The 23,810-nt window shown below is 38.9% G+C and overlaps 2 protein-coding genes and 1 pseudogene across 4 annotated transcripts; 1 reads left to right on the top strand and 2 right to left on the bottom strand.

Annotated features, from left to right (window-relative positions):
- Positions 1-189: 189 nt before the first annotated feature.
- Positions 190-8,431, top strand: LOC107599335 (uncharacterized; annotated as a pseudogene).
- A 933-nt stretch (positions 8,432-9,364) lies between these two features.
- LOC107599344 (E3 ubiquitin-protein ligase TRIM39-like) lies at positions 9,365-14,146 on the bottom strand. Its single transcript, XM_016290906.1, has 6 exons — positions 13,293-14,146; positions 12,386-12,481; positions 11,764-11,994; positions 11,654-11,676; positions 11,451-11,569; positions 9,365-10,487 (listed from the first exon to the last, which is right to left on the bottom strand). Exons 1-6 carry the CDS (start codon positions 13,914-13,916, stop codon positions 9,928-9,930), a joined length of 1,653 nt encoding a protein of 550 aa, XP_016146392.1. The 5' UTR covers positions 13,917-14,146; the 3' UTR covers positions 9,365-9,927.
- A 1,773-nt stretch (positions 14,147-15,919) lies between these two features.
- Positions 15,920-21,329, bottom strand: LOC107599306 (PDZ domain-containing protein GIPC1-like). 3 transcript variants are annotated; one of them, XM_016290858.1, is made up of 7 exons: positions 21,040-21,329; positions 19,695-20,185; positions 19,432-19,617; positions 17,797-17,977; positions 17,609-17,715; positions 17,132-17,213; positions 15,920-17,050 (listed from the first exon to the last, which is right to left on the bottom strand). In XM_016290858.1, the coding sequence occupies exons 2-7, from the start codon at positions 20,025-20,027 to the stop codon at positions 16,899-16,901; spliced, it is 1,041 nt and encodes a 346-aa protein (XP_016146344.1). In that variant the 5' UTR covers positions 20,028-20,185; positions 21,040-21,329; the 3' UTR covers positions 15,920-16,898. The 3 variants fall into 3 exon arrangements, with proteins under 3 accessions (XP_016146344.1, XP_016146345.1, XP_016146343.1); XM_016290859.1 differs by having other exon boundaries at positions 19,695-20,165; XM_016290857.1 differs by having other exon boundaries at positions 19,695-20,143.
- Positions 21,330-23,810: the final 2,481 nt, after the last annotated feature.

The raw sequence follows: 23,810 nt of genomic DNA, 5'->3' as shown, positions 1-23,810 counted from the left end.
TTTGGTTTGTCTTAGCTCTCTGACTATTCGTGTAATTTATCTTTTCCTCATAACCTCAATAGCATATACAGTATGACACAGCACAATACACACAGAACAATACATGAGTTCAAAATAGGTGTGGTGTTCGCTTGGGTTCATATAAAAAGCACTTCTAAGGAGCAGGTTGGATAAGCCAAACTGATGAACTTAGATGATGGCAGCAGTGAAAGCATGCAATATCTTGATCAGCGGAGCCAACCGGGGCTTGGGCTTAGAAACTGTTAAGCAACTCTCGGAGGATTCTAGTCAAAAACGGCATATTTTTGCTACCTGTCGTGATCCAGATGGACCGAAGTCTGAGGTGAGTTATAAATAACTAATACAAATAGAAAGCATCAGGTAAATCAAAATGTGCCTTGTTTAATTATGTCTATTATCTTTCTTAAGGCATTGAGAGAACTGGTGAAAAAGCATCCAAGTGTGATCACTATCATACGTCTTGGTAAATGTGCATGTGTCCTTTGTGCATTTAAACTTTTCACTAGAAATAGTTTTTGAGAATTTTGATTTTTTTTTTAAATACCATTTAATTGCTTAATACTTTAGCACTAATAGTTGTTCTATTAACTTTAGATGCTGATGATCCATCCAGTGTCAGAGAGTCTGAAGCATCGTAGAAAGCATCGTTAAGAGCTCTAAAACAATTTGTCCTTTGAAATTAATGAAATCTTCTGCCTTCTGGCTAAACATCTAGGCTGGGGCTTTCACTATTTTGTGTCACCGGTACATAAGTTTGTGACTAAACTATTAAAATGAGTGCTTCTGGGGAAGTACTAGTCACTGGATGTGGCAGAGTTTGCGAGATTCATGGCGTTGTACCAAAATAATCTTAAACTGGGACTGGCTGGTCTCATCAGGCTGAGAGACCAGCTAAGACTAAAGACACTGCTGAACTATTATTTAAGTGAGCTACCGCTTTGTTCATCAGTAGTTTCTTGTGTTGCGCTTGCTGCAGGTCGCTCTGAATATTTTTTTTTTCATTGGTCTGTCAACATGCACTGGAGTTGAATACATTTCTAGAAGTCTAGTCAACTAGTACAAATGAGATGCTAGAATAAGCTACAATATGTAGTACACTCAATGCCAATACTCAAAAGTATTCATTTTTAACGTTAACGTCATTGTGTCAAATTAACTTAATTTAGAGATATGTAATCCTTTCTCATTTTTTATGTAGGAGTACTTACCATATCTACAAGCAGCGGCGAAAGCCAGCGGGATACCAGGCATGTCCTGTAATAAAGCAGCTGTCATCAACATCTCCACTCTTGGGGGGATCCATTGCCAGGATGCCTGCCATGTGCACCCAATTCCCAGTGTTGCCTTATTGCGTGAGCAAGGTACCACCAGTGTTCTGCTTTGGCTCTAGTTAAACTGGATCCCATTCATTGCCCATGATGTATTGATGGCATGAGTCAATGTTTAACTCAAATGCTATGTTTACCTATCAGGTAGGTTTTAACATGCTGACTGTGTTAGCTGCTGAGGAGTTAAAGGCGGATGAGATCCTCTGCATAGCCCTTCATCCAGGATGGGTGAAAACTGAACTGGGTGGAGAAAAAGTGAGTGTTGATCCCTTAAATTCATGTTACGTGAAATGCAGCAGGTGCTTTCGATTTCTGCATAATTTCTTTCAAATATACTTTTTTTGAGCACAGCTTTTACTGTTTCATTATCAAGTTTCTGGTCATATTATATTGTAACTATCACAGTCAAAATAATAAAACCATTTTGTTATACAAAATAATTTGCATGTTTGCAGGAAATGAGTGGGTGACAGTACTACCAACCAGAGTATGTGAGAAGAGTGATTTTGCCTGGAGCTAGGAGCGGATTTTTTGAAAGTCGGAGCATTGAGGTTTTCACTCACTCCCAGAATGCTCCGCTACTGCTCCGTTACGAGCACAAATTATGACAAACTCACGCATTAAACATAATTAGTTAGCTTGACAGGTATGTGGATCACATATGAAGGTTAAAATGGCGATGGAGGTTAAAGCATGTTGTAAGTTGTAGTTTGTTAATCTCCACTCGAAACTAATGTGCTGCTACATGGCTGCACACAGACAGAACACACAAGCTCGCACATAACGTACAGATCACGTGTTTACATTCAGGAATGAAGAAAATTTGGTCAACGCTGTCCTGTGATTTATCAGCTTAAAAACGGAAAAGTTACAGCATTTTCTTTCTGTTTCTGAAGTAACTACCTTCAGCTTCGCCATAGTAGAGAGACGTTGCACAGACAAGTAAGCTAAGTTTAAGCAGTCATTTAATATGGACTTGGGCTAATTGTAGTGTTACAATAAACCATGTTAAAACTATTATTATAATGTTATGCATTTATTTTTCATTTAATATAATTTCTGAACAGAACTTTGATTTTTCAAGCATAGTGAAATAATTTAGCCGTGGAGCGGTGTTTCTGATCAGTGGAGTGGAGCGGGAAATGGTGAACCCGGAGCGGAGTAATTATTGAATGCTTGGAGCACAGAGGGGAAATTGTTGCCGCTCTACTCCGCTCACATACTCTGCTACCAACTGGACAAAAATGGACAGATGTCATTACAACTTAAGTATAATTTAACCTAAACTCAAGCTAAATGCATCCAAATTAGGGATTGTGTGTGTATGTGTTATATTCCAGGTCTTCTGAAGATATTTAATAGCTTTCAGGAACAAACAGTATATTGGGTTGTAATTCACAGAAACTCTTCCCTCTGCTGCAGCAAGCATGCCATTCTTTATTCAGATATCAATACTGCAACCTTGAGAATCTGCCAATACCAATCAAATACCAGTTCTGTTATTTCTTGTTTGACAAAGCAAAAATTTAACTGGATTTTCATGCTGAAGATTTGTGTTGGTGTGAACAGGCCTTTAGCTGTGCAATGTACTGTTCATCCATCCAGGGTATTTTCCTGCCTGAGAGGTTGGGTGCTCTGGAGGAGCGGGCACTTGAGGGCGCTCTGGAGGGGATTTGGGGACTGGAGCCCTCCTTGCGCTAAGCACGGGGGACAGGAGCACTCACTGGGCTAAACTCTGGGACAGGAGCCCTCACTGGGCTAAACTCGGGGACAGGACTGAAGCCCTCCGTGGGCTATACTCAGGAGCTGGAGCCCTCCCTGGGTTTAACTGGGGATCAGGAGCCCTCCCTGGGCTAAACGGGGGATCAGGAGCCCTTCCTGGGCTAAACTGGAGCGAGCTCTGGGGCTGGAGCCGACCCTTGTGATGCTGTTCCGGATCGGGATTACTTACCATCGCCCCACGGAGGCTCTCCAGACACCGGATGACTGCCTCCTTCCAGTCGAGGTTGGTGGTGTCTGGGAGCTCCATGGGGCGATGGTAAGTAATCCCGATCCGGAACAGCATCACAAGGGTTTCCCCCTCGAGGGAGCTGGCGAGGACGAGCGGCACGAACACCCTTGCATAGACGATCGGGTCGGGGTTCGCCTGTGCCACGGCGATTAACCTCGTTCATTCTTTCCACTGATGTCAATGTTGTCAGTAACAGGCCCTGGATTCTGTCACGGGGTTGGGGTTGTAGTGAGCGCATGACAAAGGCGTAGGCGTAAAGGAATATTTTTAATCAGCATCAACCACATATACCATTGAAAAATAACATTAATCCAGGACAAAGGAATGACAGAAACTGAGGGCTTATAAAGGGCAGGCAACTAAGGAGCAAATGAGATGATTAATACAACACAGGTGGGAACTAATGAAAGATGATTAACTAAATGAGCAGGAAATTAACCAAATAGGGGCAAACAGGAACTAGACAGAAACGTACACGTGACAGCAATAAAGTCTCTATTTTTTTTTTTACTGTATATGTTGTCAATTACACACAGTTGATTAAAGGAAGAGAAGTTAATAATTTATAGCATCTGTAGTACTGGGTCATTCCTGGTATTCAATGTCTTTTAAACATCATAAAATATAGAACATTGAGCATCATAACAGTGAGATGTAAAACATGTGAAAAATAATATTGGCCAAGCTCAGGCAAATAAATGTAAGCATATATGAAACAAAATCTATGAAATGGAAGACCAAAACCTGTTATGTAAACCTGTTACATAAAATTAAAGAACATTTTAAAAGACTTGTGATTTTATTGTATGGGCAAAGTGTGCATTATATAGAATCCCTTTGTCCATTTAAAAGCTTCTCTGGTAATAAATAAATGTACACTATTTAGGTAAAAGTATTGGGACACACCTCTGAATTCTTGAATTAAAGTGTTTCAATCAGACCCATTGCCATAGGTGTATAAAATCAAGTACCTGGCCATGCAGTCTTATTTATAAACATTTGGAGCAGTGGAAACCTGTTCTGTGGAGTGATGAATCGTGCTTCTCTGTTTGGCAGTCTGATGAGCAAGTTTGGTGGAGGAGGGATAATGGTATGGGGCAGTTTTTTAGGGGTTGGTCTAGGCCCCTTACGTCCAGTGAAGGGAAATCTTAATGCTTCAGCAACCAGCACCAAGGCATTTTGGACAATACTATGCTTCTTTTGTGGGAAGACCCTTTTTTATTCCAGCATGACTGTGCCCCAGTTCACAAAGCATGGTCCATAAGACATGGTTGGATGAGTTTGGTGTGGAAGAATTTGACTGGCCCTGACCTGAACCCCATCAAACAGCTTTAGGGTGAACTGGAACAGAGATTGTGAGCTGGGCCTTCTTGTCCAACATCAGTGTCTGACCTCATAAATACTCCACTGGATAAATGGACCAAAATTCCCACAGAAACATTCTAAAATCTTGTAGAAATCCTTCCCCGAAGAATGAAAGCTGTTATAGCTGCAAAGGGGAGATGTATTTAGAATGCAATGTCATTAAAGTCCTAAATAGTGTTTAGATGACAGGTGTCCCAATACTTTTGTCCATATACATACATACACACACACATACACGCAAACCGGGATTCATGCGTGAAGTGAACACCTCTCCAAAGTGCCAGACGCCATCGAATGTGAGCATTTGCCCACTCAAGTCAGTTACGACGACGAAACTGCAGTCAGGTCGAGACCCCGATGAGGACGATGAGCTTCCCTGAGATGGTTTCTGACAGTTTGTGCAGAAATTCTTTGGTTATGCAAACCGATTGTTGCAGCAGCTGTCTGGGTGGCTGGTCTCAGACGATCTTGGAGGTTAAGATGCTGGATGTGGAGGTCCTGGGCTGGTGTGGTTACACGTGGTCTGCGGTTGTGAGGCCGGTTGGATGTCCCGCCAAATTCTCTGAAACGCCTTTGGAGACGGCGTCTAAGTTTATCATTCCCGTGTGTTTTAAGGCTTCTTTCCACTGTATTGCATAGATAGGTATAACATTTGAGTACTGAATAAGCCAAATTCAAGTCTTCAAGATCTCACACACATAACCTGTTTAACGTACAAACACACAATTTTACTGTTTGCATTTATAGTACAAACCTCTTTCATTAGCTCAAGTATGCAAACCTCTTTGCCACATGCACTGGAATATGTATTATATTGAAAGTTACATTTTCAAATGAAAATGGCAACATGATCGTTTTATAAAGTATGCGTTCATATGTGCTTCGGGGGTTGGTGTTAAAGAATTGTGTTATAATAACCCCCTTTACTATATTTAAGGGTGGATCATTTTATCAGTTGTTTATTGCAACAATACATAACTACAATAACTTTGTCTAGTGCTCTTATGAACGTTTATAGCATGATTTGTGAAAATGTAACTATACTGCATGACACAGCATATCTTCATGGCTAGTTTTTGCGCATTTCATTTCATTCCATTCTGTAACCTACTTGTTCTACAGATCTGTGTAAATGCTACTGTTTTTGACAGCGTTGATAACGTTTAAGATAATATCATGATAATTGTTGCGTTTCCCTTACCGAATGCCATATCCTGTCAGCAAAAACCTGTCCATGGGCTTTTTTGATTGCTTTCAGTTGAAGTGCCGGCGATGCAGTGTTGCCAGATATAGATACTAAAACAAACAAAACACTAAAAATAAATAAAAATAAACCGATAGTTTCCAATCTTTTGCAAATAAGATAAGATAAAGATATCACTGACTCTACACTGCAACTTCCTACTTTATTAACTTTCTAAAGTGTTAAATTAAGTGGAAAAGACAAGTTCAAAAATGCTTATAATAGCTGGATCAGGTTGTGCCCGCGCCCTCACTCACAGCTCACTCAAGCCTCGTTCACTCCGCCGGCGTCTCGCAGCGATCATTTTCATATCACGGACGCTAAACATTCTTGCAAACTGTCTAAACTGAATTATACATGTCATGCAGGCATTCATATGAGGAGTTTAACAGCAAATTAATCATTCAAAGAACTCGTTTTATTTTTGAACATGAAAAATTTACCGAGGTCCGGACCTCGGTGGCCTCATAGCTGGTTACAGGCCTGAGCAACAAAGCTACAGCGAGAATAAAAGTTATGCCTTCTTTCTTTGCGTGAACATTTGGGCGGCGTTATGCAAATCTTCCCACATAGTGATGTAGATATGAGGGGGCGTGTTAGCACGAGGCGTTTTAGGTAGGTGTGGCTGACTCTGAACTTTTATAAAGAATATCTCTTTGGATTTGAGACTTTAGTCTTTGCAACTTTACAGATCTTCTTTATGCACCAAGAGCTTGTAACACTCCAAAGAGAAAGGAAAAATTAAAATCGCATCATATGACCCCTTTAAGACCGTAAACAACATGGGCTGAGAACTAAAGAGCGCACATGCTTATCTTTGCTAAGTCTCTCCAAGGAATGGTAAAGAGTTCCAGGGCACTGAAAAAAAGCTAGTGAGAGAACAGTCTTTATTGCTGTAGCATTCAAGGGTAAAGGCATAAAATGGAGAATAATACACACTTAAATATAAAGTTTCCAAAAGGGGGCTTTCAAAGCAATGCCATATAACAATGTTTGCTTCTCCAAAGAACCATTCAGTGAACTTCAAAAAAGGTTCTTTAGAAACATCTTAAAAAATAAATAAATCAATAAAATTGTGGAATGGAAAAGTTCCATGGATTTGAAAGGTTTTTCATGGAACCACAAATGCAAATAGAGAACCTTGATTCTAAAGAGTGAGTCTTAACGGGTAACTACTGGACGTTTCCAGCATACAAAAATCCCATGACAGACAAATTTAACATGCGCTTACCTACATATGGTTCTATTCACTTTTTTTTGGTTTCCAGCATACATGTGAACATGCATCCCAGAATGCACTTCATAAAAAAAGAAGCCCAGAGAGTGCAGAGTTGGAATCCAGATGAATGGTGGTGACTTCTATGAAGATCAAATATTGGTCACACCTGGTCATACTTCAATCGGACTTATTTCATGATTTGAACCTATGAATAAATGCCTTGCTCAAGGTCACAGTAGCAATAATGGAGCTACTAATTAGCTCATCAGTTTCTGGGTCATACCTTCCAGATATTGCTTTAGGACTGTTGTTTTCTAGCCCAGATCTTTAAGCTCTACTTTCACTCCAGATAGCATTTATGATTTGGAATAATACATTACAGCTTTTGGAAAGCATTCAAGCAGTTTTATTACTCAATGCAATCAGCGCTTATATATGTTCATGCTGAGTAACTTTGAAATGTCATCTTGACTCATCATGGTTACAAACACTAAAAAGACCAGTGCAATAAGGGGCGTGGAGTCCACTCTGCATCCTATATAAAAAGCCATATAATGAGGCAGGTTGGTTGACAGAACCAGACTTTCATCTTTGAACATGGCGGCATTAAAGGTGTGTAGTGCTCTAGTGACAGGAGCTAACCGAGGCTTGGGTTTAGAAATGGTCAAGCAACTCCTGGAGGCCCGTTGCTCAAATATTTTTGCTTTTTGAAGAGCCATTCCCACTCTTCCCATACAGCATCAGCAAGGTACGCAAGAATTCTAAGGCTTTGTTTAGACATGCAGCAAAAATGCTCATTTGAATGTGATTTAAAACTTCATTAAAGATCTGTTTTCCTTTCAGGCTGGTCTAAACATGTTGACCATATACACCGCTAGGGACTTAAAGGCAGACGAGATCCTTTGCATTTCCATTCACCCAGGATGGGTGAAGACGGACATGGGGGGAGATGGGGTAAATCTAGATTCAGTAATAAAGTTGATTCACTTTAACAGGTCCATTTTTAATTAAATTGGAAATGAACTAATCATAGCCTAGCAGGTGAACCTTGAAGCATTCATCATAGACTTCTCAGAAATGTGACAGTTATCCATTCTAGTAACAATATTTTTGTTTGGTGTCAATTTCAGGCACCTATCGACACCAGAGAAAGTGTAGAGGGGGTGTTCCGTGTCATTGGCAGCCTTACTGAGAAGCAACACGGCGGATTCTTGGACTACACTGGAAAAACAATGCCCTGGTAAACCAGAAGAACAAACCAGAAAAACACTTATATAAGGAAGTTCATGAAAGGGCTGATCCAGATGGCCCATTTTACCATTATTAACATAGTGATAAGCCCAGTCATTAATGTTTATGACATGGTAACTTCATTCTTTGTGTGTTCAATACAATAAAACAAACTAAACTAAACAAACAATACTGCAATACTGTGTCATTTATCTGAATGCACAAACATTATGTGCTATATAATTTGCCATTTACCATAAAAAAAAGAACATGACACTAGATATTTAGCATTTATTGCTAAGTGTTTTCTGAGAACATTTCTATGCTACACATTAATAAACAACATAGAATGTTACGAATTCTGTTTATATTTTGATCAATATCCTTGAGTTTTATAAACTGGTACATAGATCTACTGAGTCTAACATATCACTTGTACTACACTTGTGAGAAACAATAAATACAACATGCTTTTCTAATTTGGCATTACATATCAGTGACATTTATATATGTGACCCTGGTCCACAAAACCAGTCATAAGGGTCAATTTTTTTAAATTGAAATTTATACATCATCTGAAAGCTGAATAAATAAGCTTTCCATTGATGTATGGTTTGTTAGGACAATATTTGGCTGAGATACAACTATTTGAAAATCTGGAATCTGAGAGTGCAAAAAAAATCGAAATACTGAGAAAATCGTCTTTAAAGTTGTTCAAATTAAGTTCTTAGCAATGCATATTACTAATCAAAAATTAAGTTTTAATATATTTACACTAGGAAATTTACAAAATATCTTCATGGAACATAATCTTTACTTAATATCCTAATGATTTTTGACATAAAAGAAAAATCAACGATGTTGACCCATACAATTTATTTTTGGCTATTGCTACAAATATACCCCAGCGACTTAAGACTGGTTTTGTGGTCCAGGGTCATATATGAGGTAAACATAAATATTAGTAAATTATACAAACATATACTGTGGTAGACAACAAACTGTCCATAAAACCTAAAATCATACACTATCAATCAAAGGTCTGGATAGACTTGATTGAGCTTCTTGTGCGCTTTAAAATCTGTTTATCTGAAGTATTATGTTTAAAGGCCTGAAATTAAATTTGCAGGCATTCTCTGTCTTTTGGCTAAGATGCTTCCACTGAATTAAAAGATAAATAACTGTTGGCGGGGAACAGGAGACTAACAGTTATTGGGTAGACAGTTTGAGAAATAATTGAAAAATTATTCACGGTCAGTTTGCGTTAAGACCGTAAACAACATGGGCTGAAAACTACTCTATAAAGAGTCCCCATGCTTATCTTTGGTGAGTCTCTCCAAGGAATGGTAAAGAGATCCCGGGCACTGAATAAATGCTAGTGAAAGATCAGTCTTCAGACTTCATTCTAAAACCTGGAAAAATAGTAATTTAATAGACTAAAAGGTAAACGTTTCCAAATCTTTGACTGGTACTGTATAACTGAAGCGGAAATATGTAAATAAAGCCGGCGTCACCAGGAGGCACTATTCCATACTGCCACCCTCACGGGGCAGATCTTCAGCACCCCTGGATTGTTCCCATTTATATTTGCCCCCGGACAGAAAAAAGGGAACATTGTCTCAGTGAAGTGGTCGTTAAACGTGTAGACAGGTGTGACACCCACTGAGTCAAAGAAGCTGACCTCTCCAGCATCATAGTCGATCTTCACCCGAACCTTTTCCAGGTGGCCCTTCAGGTTGAGCGGGGTGTGGGGGCTGGTCATGGCCGTGTACTTCCCATCAGAGAGAGCCATGGTCCAGAATCCTCCATTGGGACAGCCTGAGATTTTGCCTTTCCTGGCTACTGATTCTTTAACCACACCGATTACCCAGTCATTATTTTGGCCCACGTCCACCTCCCAGGAATGGCATCCTGAGGTGAAACCCTTGGAGCCCAGTACAAAAACAAAGTGGTCAAAGCGCTCAGGGTTATTAGGCAGCTCTTTCATCATCCCCGTGTTGGACACACTCGCCAGGCTCTTGCTAAGAGACAAACAGGGGTAGGCTGTGTTGGGGTCCAACGTCACTGGAGCTAAGTGGTAGAGAAAGCGGGAAGACATTACAACAAATGCATATTTATGCACCAGTGTTAAAATGTAAGATTTATTTCATTTAAATGTAATTCAAGTGTGTAATTTTTTTAGTGTTAAAAGTGTTTTTTGGGGTTTATACTTGGTCTTTTATTAAACATCCTGACACAGTAACAACATTGGCTTAACCAAGTTTTTTGGGATGGGAATATCTGGTTGTTTGACCAACTGACCCTTCGCAAAATCCCGCAATGTAAATCCAATGTAAATCTAATGTAGATCTACTCTCCTGTCTGGTTTGTTTGTCAAACAAAATGGCAGATTCGTCACTATGATTGGTCAGATCACCTGTCAATCAAGCTCCCGGCAAAGGATTAATTGGAGCAGGCGGAAAGGCTTCGGAAACAATACATTTTTGCAATTCCATTTGGCTGTACTAGTGAGTAATTACAGCCATTAAAGAGTAATTACACACTTCAGCTTTAAGAAACTAAGTGTAGTTAATAAATATAATTGAATATATAATACATTTAATATAATTAAATACGACATTTAATTTATCTTAATGAATTATCCATAAACATGTTTTCATACATCATATGGGCTATTTTTAGACACATTAGTAAATAAATAATGAAATATATTAATATTTTGTAATATAAATATATATATTTTTTCATTATAACATTTTATTATCATTTTACAATATGTTTTACATTATATCATTTTATGTACCATGCTGGCTGAAAACTGTATTTCCCAGAAAGCTCTACTTTACTCTAAGTCTTCAAAGTGGAGCCAAACAACATGACATTTGCTGAACAAACCAACTTTGAACTTCTTTGAATTGCAGTTCAGTAATTTCCTTAACTAATTCCATTCAAATTCCGACTCATGAATTTAAAGGGAACCTATTCGGAATATTTACACAAACTCATCCAGTTCTATAATAACTGAACACTCACTGTATTCCACCAGGCTCTGCATTTTTTCCCACACTCTGAACTTCAGGGAGGTGATGTGCTCCGCAACGTCAATTAGAGAATTGGGCACATTTTCTGGTTCTTGAAATGCTATCTGAGCTCTGGAAGGGCATTCAGTCAGGTTAGTTGTGGATTTTATGAAAATAATTCAATCAAATACTCTCAAATGTACAATGTACTATTACCTCTTTTTGACATTCTCGTAGTTCTGTGAGAAAAATTCAAATCAGGTACTTGTGCTAATATTTGTACAAACTTGATAAGATTAGTTAACAACCCAAATACAGCAGGTTACCTGTAAAAAGAGGCTGTCATCATTAGCAATCTCATTTTCAATGGCCATGACAGCATGAGAAAAGCTGAGGATATCACGAGCGATTATTTCCGTTTTTTTCTTCATCGTCTGTTTCTTTGTCTCTTCTTCTTCTGCCAGAACAGCAATCCTCGCAGCTTCCTCCTTCAGAAGAAATTGCCGAAGCTCTTCAAACTCCTCGTGAACTTGTTTCTCTGTCTGTTGCCTTTGGTTCTATGTGAACCCAAAATAAAGAAGGCAAGTAAGTGATTACCCTAGATATCTGTTGATGGCTAGTCTACCACATGTGAGTGAGTGACGTGACATGTGGCCAAGTACGGTGACCCATACTTGGAATTAAAGTGCACACCCGGAGCAGTGGGCAGCCATTTATGCTGCGGCTCCTGGGGAGCAGTTGGGGGTTCGGTGCCTTGCTCAAGGGCACCTCAGTCATAGTATTGAAGGTGGGAGAGAGCGCTGTACATTCACTCCCCCCACCTACAATCCCTGCTGGTACGAGACTCGAACCCACAACCTTTGGGTTAAGAGTCCGACTCTCTAACCATTAGGCCACGACTTCCCCCACATGATGTTTATTAGTCTGGATCTTGTTCTTTGTTGATACCTTGATGTGGACCGTTATGTCATCACATTGCTGTTTGGCCTCATAGAGGCTTCGAAGATCTTTCTTAAGTGGGATGACAATCTGCCGCATTTCCTCCTGGAGAAAAAATAAATTTACATCTCAATCCAATTTAAAACAACCCCTCAAGGACAGTTTGCAAACCGTAAACAAGAATTCCACAACAAGATTTTAAAATAAATAATAATAATAATAATATAGAATTTATATAGAAATTGCACTATTAAAAAAATCAAGTTCTAACTCTAGGAAAACATAAATTCACTGTTAATGTTATTACTATTAAAAATTGTATTGACTTGGCCTCAGTTTATTCAATTCCCAGATATTATCAAGTTTCCCATGACCACGAAAAATCTATTGCACCACATTAATAAGAATTGAGAATAGTGACAAACACAAGAAAAACATCTTTATAAAATGGATAGTTCCGGTCCTTGATTCTGATTGGTTGAGCCAAGTTCAAAGCTGTTGTAAATGACTCTACAAACATACACCTTTGTTTACATTTGTGTGTTGCTCGGCAACCACTTTGTTGGAACCACAACCGTTTCTGAGGAACTACATTGTTTGGTGGAAGAATACTGTTTTTATTAATATCATTACACTTTATTTGCTCCGTTTTATTTTGTGAAACCTTGCTACGTATATGGAATAACCGTTCTATAAAAGCAATAAACCACGGCTTCTTGGGGCTTATTGCTTTAGTATGCATTATGGTAATAAGAATTTGGAGGGTTAATATGCATGTAATATTAATTTCAAAATAAAAACACCCAAAAGCCATTTTTAGGCTTATTATTTTGGTTTATTCTGGTAAAAATAAGGCTTATTTGGAAAATTATTTCTTACAACTAAGAATTAAGGAAAATTCTTAACAACACATCACCTTGAGATCGTTTGCTGCTTCTTCCAAAGGACACACACTGTGGCCTTGATGTTTCTTGGACGTTTGACAAACACAGCAGAGAACCTCTTCATCATATTGGCAGAACAATTTGAGTCCCTCCCTGTGAGTGGCACAGAGAGCCTCTGGTTTGGACGTCCCGTTGGCTGAATATGAGCCTGCTTTCGCAGACGCTTGTCCTTTCTGCTTCTGTGCAATGGCATCGCACACGTTCTTCAGAGCCAGACTCACGGTGGGCTCCGTCAGAGAACACTTCCTCCTGCATACGGGACATTCCCTCTTGGCCGCCTTCTTGTTCCAGAATTGCTGAAGGCAGAGGCGGCAGAAACTGTGGCTGCACTTCAGGACCACGGGATCGGTGAAGATCTCGCAGCAGACCAGACAAGAGAGCTCATCCTCTAAAGGCGACTGAGCATGAGACGACAGAGCTCTCGGACGCAGGACTGGGATGTTTTTAAGGCTTGGAAGGGTGTTTGCTCTTCCAGGTTGAGAGGAAGCCCTCGGTCGCAAGGGCATGGCTGTCTGGTGTTGCTGGAGTGGAGTCCACTCGCTTTTACAAATGAAAAACCCGATGAGCCCAAGCAGTGTTTGTAGCCAATCTTTCATCTACATCACAAGACTTCCACAAGCACCCTCACGTCCCAAACACAAGTCCGTCCTTCGCCAATAAAGGCCTTTTATAGAGCCGTGACTATCCTTAACTTTAAAAACAATCACTAAATTCTCAGAAGTCAGTCTCTGACCACACCTCGTCCACTGGAGCACTGGGTTTTTATTTACGTCACTCTAATATGCAGCCTTGGTTCATTATTGGATCAACTGGTGCTTGAGGGGAAAACAAACCACCATCGATCCATGAAATGATTGGTGTAAGCATTATTGTTTTGGGAACTCAAGAGGCAACGTGAGGGGTTGCAAGAAAGCAAACCCTTTCCAAATGCTGCAGGGACATTTACGCAAAGAAACTTACGTGGAAAACTCCACACGCAAAGAAACTTACGTGGAAAACTCCACATGCAGCCACAGAAGCACAGAACACGGCAAAAATGTGCGTTTCTAATGGGATAAATTACAAATACTATACCAAATAACTCATATTAAATCATATGCAGGTCACTCGTTCCCCGGTCCACAATGGTAATGTAAAAGTAAATATGCCCTTGGTGAGGTTATTCAGCCAAGGAGAACGAACCCAATGTTTCAATGAACAACCGTAAGAAGAATAAAAACACCTACTGCTTTCCAGAACATAAAAACAAAAACACACAACTCATTTTGTTTGTTTTAATGTTGTTCAGAAATCTAACAAAGAACAATTTGGTGCAATAGCATTTCTGTCAATGAAAAAACATAACAGATATAACAGACTTGTATCATGATTATTGCCATTTGAAGGTAGTCTGAGACAGTGTAACATGAGTCCATCAAAACCATTACATCATCAGTGTAAACTATTAATTCTTAAAAACCATCCAAAAGCATTGAATGAAAAAGTGACCAAAGTAAATCAACGACAAGAGAGCTGTGTTCAAGCTACACTGATAGATTTACAATATGTAAAAAGTAACACCAAAACATTTAGTTTTTTTCTCTTTTTATTAACTTTTGATCTGGGTCCTTTAAACATTAACCTACACCTTCCATAAGACAAGACGCCCGGCTAAATAATAGAAAAAAGAACTATAAAAAAAAGAACTATAAAGTTTTAACCATCACATGATCAGCATTTACATTTCAAACATGCTCTGACGTTACAGATGTGGAATAGTACAGTGTTGAACTGCCTGGTTAAAAGAGTAATGATCATCTCAGAGTTCCACTAACTTCATAATTCAACATGTGCTCAGTGTAAGACGCCTGTGTTTGGTCATATTTGCAGTACTATTGTCAGTATCTTGGAAATGCTCACTGGCTGTAGTGTAGTTTCCGTAAACACATCAACACTATATACACTCAAATCAATAGCATACAATTAATGCCATCTAACACCTATACCATCCAATCAGTGCTTTAATATTCACTTACCAGTAGGGCTGGGCAATATGCATCAAATATTCAAAATGATATTTCAGTTTTTCTTTTTTAATAAATCTGCAAAAATGTCAACAATTCTGTGTTTTTCTGTCAATATGGGGTGCTGTGTGTACATTAATGAGGAAAAAAAATTAACTTAAATGATTTTAGCAAATGGCTGCAATATAACAAAGAGTGAAAAATTTAAGGGGGTCTGAATACTTTCCGTACCCACTGTATATATGCGGTCATTTGCAAAATGTTGCATTCTCTCACAGAAGTATTGTATTCCCCTGTGAAACTTGCTCGCAAAAAGCACTGAAAGAGCTAGTTTTATAGTGAAATATATCATGTAACTTTCAGGGATGTGTAAATTATACACACACACACGCACGCACACACACACACGCACACGCACGCACACACACACACAACATGGCTTTCTGAATCTGGTTTGTTTCTGGTTTGTTTGAAACTATCCTATCGCCCAGCCCAACTTTTAAGCCCTTCATATTTCCTCCACTACTCCTTTAAAGGATAAATACTGTAACAGGTGAAACACTATCTGTAATACTGGATGTGTAAATTATACACACACACACGCACGCACACACACACACAACATGGCTTTCTGAATCTGTTTTGTTTCTGGTTTGTTTGAAACTATCCTATCGCCCAGCCCAACTTTTAAGCCCTTCATATTTCCTCCACTACTCCTTTAAAGGATAAATACTGTAACAGGTGAAACACTATCTGTAATACTTCATGACATGTCTTAATACTGATTTCACTGATAAAAAAGAAAACGATTTCCTTATGTTTGGCATTATGTGGTAGTTTGCCACACTATTAAAATGAAAACAGATGGTTAATTATTTCCCCCCTTTCTTTTACTCTTTTAAAATAAGAGCTAAGCCACGGAACTGTGAAATGTAAAGCACTAGAGGTCATTTAGAAACGGATCATTGCAACAAGTTCAAAGCAACTCGAAATCCTTTGTATAATACAGAACAAGAGTACATAACAAGACAGCACATGCTTTAGGGAATCATTATAGTGTTGATAAGACAAATGGTCCATGATTTTGCCATGGGACGGGTCAGATCCACACCAGAGAGGTCACTACAGTGCAAACCAGCATTGCCTCGATCTCTGCACTGCGTGTTCTGTGCCTTACCGTGCAATTTATACAGCGTTGGGCAACACAGTGCAAGTGAAAGTCACAGTATGTAACAGAGTAACCTCACAGGGGTACCAAACACGGGCCCTGGAGTAAATACCTTGCAAATTCAAAGGTGGTGTCAGCATCTTTTGCTTAATATCCTACTAAATAAGACATTTCATATAAGTGATCTGGCTGAACCTAGTCAAATCTAAATACAAGTTTTAAATGCATTCAACATAGTGTCTTGATAACACCAGCATCTTAAAAAAAAGTTAGAGTTAGTGGCCTACAAGTGTTTCCAGCGTTCTTAAAAGCATCCCAGCATATGCTCCCAAAATCAACAAAAATAAATCTCAATAGTGTTCCTAAAGCAGTGTTTTCCAGAATTACCATTTTAGCCGTTTCTAGAATTACACACGACCGACCTTTGCATCGCCTATGGCACCCCACACATCGAACACAAACTCATCTGGAAATGCGAAATCACCCAGAGTCTCGTCCAAAGCTTCAGCAAACTCATCCGGGTTCTTTTTGTCCTTGCCGAGCTCCACCATCGTGGCAGCTGTAAATGAGTGTGGGAGTTAGAGACGCCATTTAAAAAAACAGCAACTGTACAAAAACAGTAATATGCAGGGAAACATACCAAGTTCACTGTCTCTAATGCCCATGTAGCTCTCCAACAGATCATCGACTTTCTCGATAGCTTTTTCTTCAAATGCTGACGGCTGCAACACAAAATAAGAATTAATGAAGACATTGGATTACCCTGCTTAACTGAAATTTATAGGTGATTATTATTATTACGATGGGTGCTATTGTGTTTGATTGTCTGTGATGTATTATAAAATGCTTAGTCGCCAGGATAAAGTTATCTAGCTGGCATAGCACGAGGTCGAATTTTTTTTTAAATTGCGAAAGACTTGAGAGCATCAGTAAGAATACTGAAAACCACAAACCAATCTGTAACATTTTGTGAAATATGTATTTAAGTGTGTATCATATTACAAGACACAGCTAGAGATGCCTAGACCTTTCCAATCACACAAATGCAAACACCTATTTGCTGACTCATGAACTGAACTGATCTGAGTTCACTGTATATTTAACCCAACAGTCTTACCAGTTCCTCTACGGTGGCTGGCCCTTTAGACCTCAGACGCAGAGTTCCTCTGCCCGTTCCTAACTGTGCAGAGCCTGACTTGCTTCCCGACCGCTGACTGATCATGTCTTTAAAAAAGGGTAAAAACTCATCATATCAGATTCACTGTGGCCGTCAGTGTCAGCTAAAGGATATTCAAAAACACTTACCAAATGCCTTCAAAGGTTCCACCAGCTTCAGGACAAACGTTTTCCCTTTGGGCAATTCCTTCAGCATCTTGGCAACCTCATAATGGCGGCAGCCAATGAGTATCTGCCCGTTGATTGACTCGATCATGTCACCCACGTTGATGACCTGGATCTGATGAATAATACTGCCTTCTCTTATCCTCTGCAAAGGAAACAAATGATTTTCAGATGATTGGTCAGAATGAGGATAAAGAGTTATTATTAAGAGGGGTTTGTTAGGTACAACGTGAAGTAGGGTGCATGCTGTTTACGGTTGTCATGCAATAGCACAACTTGACTCGTTATTATAGAATTCAACTGATGTGCGATCACAAGCATGTGAATATCAGCTCATTTACAACAATGGAGAATTGGAACAAGCCTTTCTGTAATGTTAGTTTTAGTCCTGTTAATCTTATGTTTTCAAACCAAAAATGTAGGACTCATCACTGAGACCTTTGGTCATATGATCTTTCTTTTTTTTCTTTTTTAGAAAGAGAAAATAAGCAAATGAAAGGAAGAACAATTCACAAGATTATCCAAAAGAAACATAACTACAGGCTTGATTAATACTTAAAACATTTAATACAAAAATAACTATATTGTGATATGCACTACCTTTCAAAAGTTTGGGTGCAGTAAGATTTTTCAATGTTTTTGAAAGAAAACTTTGGTGGCCAAAGCTGCATTTATTTAATCACAAATACATTAAAAAAGTAACATTGTGAAATATTACAATTTCAAATGACTGTTTTCTATTTGAATATAATAAAATCAACTGATGTGCGATCACAAGCATGTGAATATCAGCTCATTTACAACAATGGAGAATTGGAACAAGCCTTTCTGTAATGTTAGTTTTAGTCCTGTTAATCTTATGTTTTCAAACCAAAAATGTAGGACTCATCACTGAGACCTTTGGTCATATGATCTTTCTTTTTTTTCTTTTTTAGAAAGAGAAAATAAGCAAATGAAAGGAAGAACAATTCACAAGATTATCCAAAAGAAACATAACTACAGGCTTGATTAATACTTAAAACATTTAATACAAAAATAACTATATTGTGATATGCACTACCTTTCAAAAGTTTGGGTGCGGTAAGATTTTTCAATGTTTTTGAAAGAAGTCTCTTATGGTGACCAAAGCTGCATTTATTTAATCACAAATACATTAAAAAAGTAACATTGTGAAATATTACAATTTCAAATGACTGTTTTCTATTTGAATATAATAAAATCGAATTTATTCCTGTGATGTAAAGCTGAATTTTCAGCATAATTACTCCAGTCTTCAGTGTCACGCGATCCTTCAGAAATCATTCTAATATGCTGATTTGTTTCTCAAGAAGCATTTATTATTATTACCAATGTTGAAAACGGTTGTGCTGCTTAATATTTTTGTGGAGACGGCGATCAATGTTTTTCAGGACTCTTTGACGAGTAGAAGGTTCAAAATAACAGCATTCATTTAAAATAGAAATTTTTGTAGCATTACAAATGTCTTTACTGTCACCTTTGAACTACCGAATGCATCCTTGCTGAATAATAGTATTAATTTCTTTAAAAAAACTAAAACAAAAAAAAAGGCATCAAAACCGTAATCATTAAAAGTCTCACCTTAATGAAAGCATAGCCAGCTCCATTATCAGTGATGGTGAGCCCCAGTGCATCCTCTCCTTTAAAAACCTCCACCTCTTTCCTCTGGCCCTTCACGTGAGCAAATATAAAGTCCTCCAGTCCGATCTGGCCACCCAAAAGTTTGTCCATATCCACTTTGTGAGTATTCAGTGTGCAAAACATCACCTGAGAAAGAATATAAGCATTTATTCAGTGTAATCAGCAAGGCCTGCTCTTATAATGCAAAGAGAAATGCCATTCACCTCTGTTGGAGTAATCCCAAAGGCCTCTCCTATCTTGGCATATAGCTCGCGTACATTGCTGAAGCCCTCGATGCGACCCGTGGGGCTGCCGTGAGCCAGCTGGGTGTGGAAGATCAGGCGAGGTCGCAGGCTGATGGGTGGCGGTGGTAAGCCCTCATGGGCAGCTCCTTCACCCAAGCTGACCCTGCCACCATCCAGGCCACCCAACCCTGGGACGTTCAGTCCAGCCCGGATGGGCTCGGCCTCCTCATTCTCCACCAGTGGAGATGCCTTCTTTCTGCGTCCCAATCCAAGTGGCATTTTGGGCGCTGTTGTCTTCGTTTTGTTGTACATGCACAATGTTTTAATACAAAAGGGGTCTGTGAACCACTTTTAATAACGTTCTTTATGTGCCCAAATCAAAGTAGAAAGTCTCTTGAGTTCAACCCATTCAAAGGAAACCTCCAGACCTGTGATACAAAGATGGACAAACTGGGATCAAAAAAATACATCTGTAGAAAAAAAGATACATGTAGTAAATTTATTAGACAAGCAAAAGGGATCAATAAATAATAGACTAGAAACATTTCATTAAGAAGTAAATATAAAAATGTGTAACCAATTTTTTTAAATTATTTTTCCTTTATTTTATTTGACATACAAGATTATGCATAATTCTAAATGTATTTTTTTCTACCCTTGAATTCTAAATTTCCTGATATTTCCAGGTTGTCTGACTAATTAAAAAAAAATACCTTTTTGTTCGACTTATAAGATTTAATGCATACATGTAATTTCTATTCATTTTCTATCACTGAATTCTAAATGCCCTGATATTTCCAGGTTTTCTACAACTGTGGGAACTTAAGACAAGGTTGCACTTATACATATTTTAATGTGCATTCATATTTCCTACATTTCAAGTAATATAAATAAGTGCAAAATTTCATGGTCACTTCTTGAAAATCTAGGTCGTGTTTTTCATACATTAATAACTGACAAACTGAGATGGAAAAGGATACATTAGTAACAAATTTAATATACAAGCAAAAGTCGTTTTATTTAAATTTAAAAGGATTTAATTTGGGATAACATTTGACATCTATTTATCATTCATAAAACCCAAAACAAGAAGAAAGTATTTGGTTCTGCCTTGTTTATTTACAGTCATCCAGCAAGCAAACTCGAACAACAACCTGACTAAAAATGACAAGCTAAACTCAAATACCGACCACTGAATCAGCACTTTCATGTGTTGAAGTTTCAGAATTAAAGCAGCATATGTTTCTGTTTATAGACTGAAGCTAAGCAGCTAACAGTAATATGAGTTAGCATGTTAGCATCCTCTAGACATCACGACACTTACCAAACTAACACTGACAGAGAGGAAACCATGAACCGCTGGGACGTCGGGCTTATAATATATTCATTATAAGAGATGATTGTTGAATAGGGTTAGAGCGGGCATTTAGGGAGTTTGTTCTGGTATGTGAAAGAAAGGCGGATACCACATCACTCAACACAAGCTGCAGTTCTTCCTCTACTGAGACGCCAAACAGCAGCGCAGCTCAAACATGCGCGCACTGCTGCCACCTACAGACGACATGCGATTATAACAGCGATCATCAGTCAACGACGCGTCTTTTACTGGAGCTGTAGGGGCAGACGTTACAACAGTCACCATAATTTTGAAGAAGAAGAAAAAAATATATATATAGCCTATATATATATATATATACAGAGTTTTGGGGAAAGTTACTTTTATAAGTAATGCATTACAATATTGCGTTACTCCATGAAAAAGTAACTAATTACGGTACTTAGTTACTTTTTATGGAAAGTAATGCGTTACGTTACTTTTGCGTTACTTTTTAAATCTGGACGGGGCTTGCTTGTTTGTTTTTAAAATACAAAAGTTATATTTTTGGCAAATATAAAAGCCTTTTCAGACCAAAAGTGAAATGAATAAGCCTCAGGCTGAAGGGAAAGTAAATTTACGTCCGTACAGTAGAATGCAGAAGAAGAAATGTCAACACACTTCAGCAATAAACAAAGACACAAATGTTTGTCTAGAGTAATTTGTGCTTATTAGTTACGGTTGAACTGGATCATCGAAGGTCAGAAGCAAAGACATTGGTTAATAGAATGGGATTAAATACATAAAGGATATTTGTGTTTAACACTTTATTTTGATAGTCCACTTTAGACATTCAACTACCTATTAACCCCTAATCTAACAGTCTACAAATGTTCTGAGAGTTAGTTGACATGTTGCAGAGTTACTACAGTTAGTAGAATGTCTAAAGTGTAACGTGAATGTGAAAGTGAATGGGTGCCGTCAGAATGAGAGTCCAAACAGATGAAAAAACATCACATTATTCCACATGACTCCAGTCCATTGATTAATGTCTCAAGCAAAAAGCTGTTTGTAAGAAACAAATCCGCCAATAAAGTAACTTTAAACTGCCATAATAACACCTTCTTCAGTGAAAAGGTCCAACCCCCTGTTTTCCTCTCTCATCAAAATCAACCCACATATTTGTCTAGAACTGCTTTCACTTGTAAATATGCTTGATCTGTGCATAATTCGGTCCTGATTCAGATGAGATGATTTACTGGAGAAAGCATCTCAGCATCGAAAATTGCTGGTTGAGGAGGTGCACCAGCAAGAGCAAGCAACGAGATGTGCAAATGCGATCTCCCAGGTAAAGAATGGGATGGAGTTGAGAGGCAAAAACTCTCTTGGAAGGAGCTGTGGGGTATGGAAGCATTCCAAATCAGCTTCCTTCTACGAGCCACTTATGATGTCCTGCCTTCACCAGTGAACCTTAACCAATGATTCAGAGAAGATCCTACCAGCTCCCTTTGTCCTCAGCGAACCTGAAATGCATCTTGGTTGGCTGTAAGGTAAGCCTGATGCAAGGCTGGTATTCCTGGGGGCACAACTAGGTGCTGAAGTGTTTTGCGGCATCACTGGAGAACAGGCAGATATCCATCATCAAATCCCCTACCTCCTCATGTATGCCATCGTGCACAGATAAAGGAGTTTGTAGGAGAAGGGGCAAGTGGGGTCAAACTGAAGCTTTCTGTCTATCTAAATCATAGGCTCTGCTTCCCGGCTGAAATCGCAGCTACCAACCTCAGACCAGACCTTGTGTTTTGGTCCTCTTTACTACGTACTGTGTACATAATCGAGCTCACTGTGCCCTGGGAGGATGCGGTGGAGGCCTATGAACACAAAAGCCTTAAGTATTCTGAGCTGGCAGTTGACGCGAAGCAACGTGGCTAGAAAATAAAGGTTTGTTCAGTCTAAGTTGGCTACAGGGGCTTCGTAGGGAGATCTGCCATCAAACTGTTTGAAGAACTATGAATTCGATTGGTTACCAATGGTTTACCAATGGAATACCAATGGTTTTAAGTTAGAAACATCTTAATGATGGATTTGTTTGTTACAAACAGCTTTTCACTTCACAAGACGTTAATTGATGGACTGGAGTCATGTGGTTCACTTGTGGATTATTGTTGTTTTTATCAGCTGTTTGAACTCTCATTCTGACGGCACCCATTCACTCCATTGGTGAGCAAGTGACAAGATATGTAATACTACATTTCTCCAAATCTGTTCTGATGAAAAACAAACTCATTTTGAATGGCCTGAGGGTGAGTGCATTTTTAGCCAATTTTCATTTTTGGGTGAACGATTCTTTAAAGGGGTCATATGATGCGATTTCAAGTTTTCCTTTCTCTTTGGAGTGTTACAAGCTCTTGGTGCATAAAGAAGATCTGCAAAGTTGCAAAGACTAAAGTCTCAAATCCAAAGAGATATTCTTTATAAAAGTAAAGTCAACCACGCCTACCTAAAACGGCTTGTTCTAACACGCCCCCACATGTCTACTGTCACAATGTGGGAAGATTTGCATAACACCGCTCAAATGTTCACGCAAATAAAGAAGGCATAACTTTTATTCTCGCTGTAGTATTGTTGTTGGCATGTCGTAAAAGCTCTGTGTGTTTCGTTGTGAAAGCGAAACTACTTTGGTTGGCCTTCCAAAAGAGGACGATATCCGCTTCGTCATGCCTAAAGCTGATCTGTGCTGGTTGCTGAGGAAATACATCAACTTTGCGCTGTGGATCGCC

The sequence above is a fragment of the Sinocyclocheilus grahami genome, unplaced genomic scaffold (genome assembly GCF_001515645.1).
Source record: "Sinocyclocheilus grahami isolate Dianchi unplaced genomic scaffold, SAMN03320097.WGS_v1.1 scaffold264.1, whole genome shotgun sequence".
NCBI classification, from domain to species: Eukaryota; Metazoa; Chordata; class Actinopteri; order Cypriniformes; family Cyprinidae; genus Sinocyclocheilus; species Sinocyclocheilus grahami.
The sequence above is the reverse complement of the archived record's forward strand: the minus strand, read 5'-3'. Positions and strand labels throughout refer to the sequence as shown.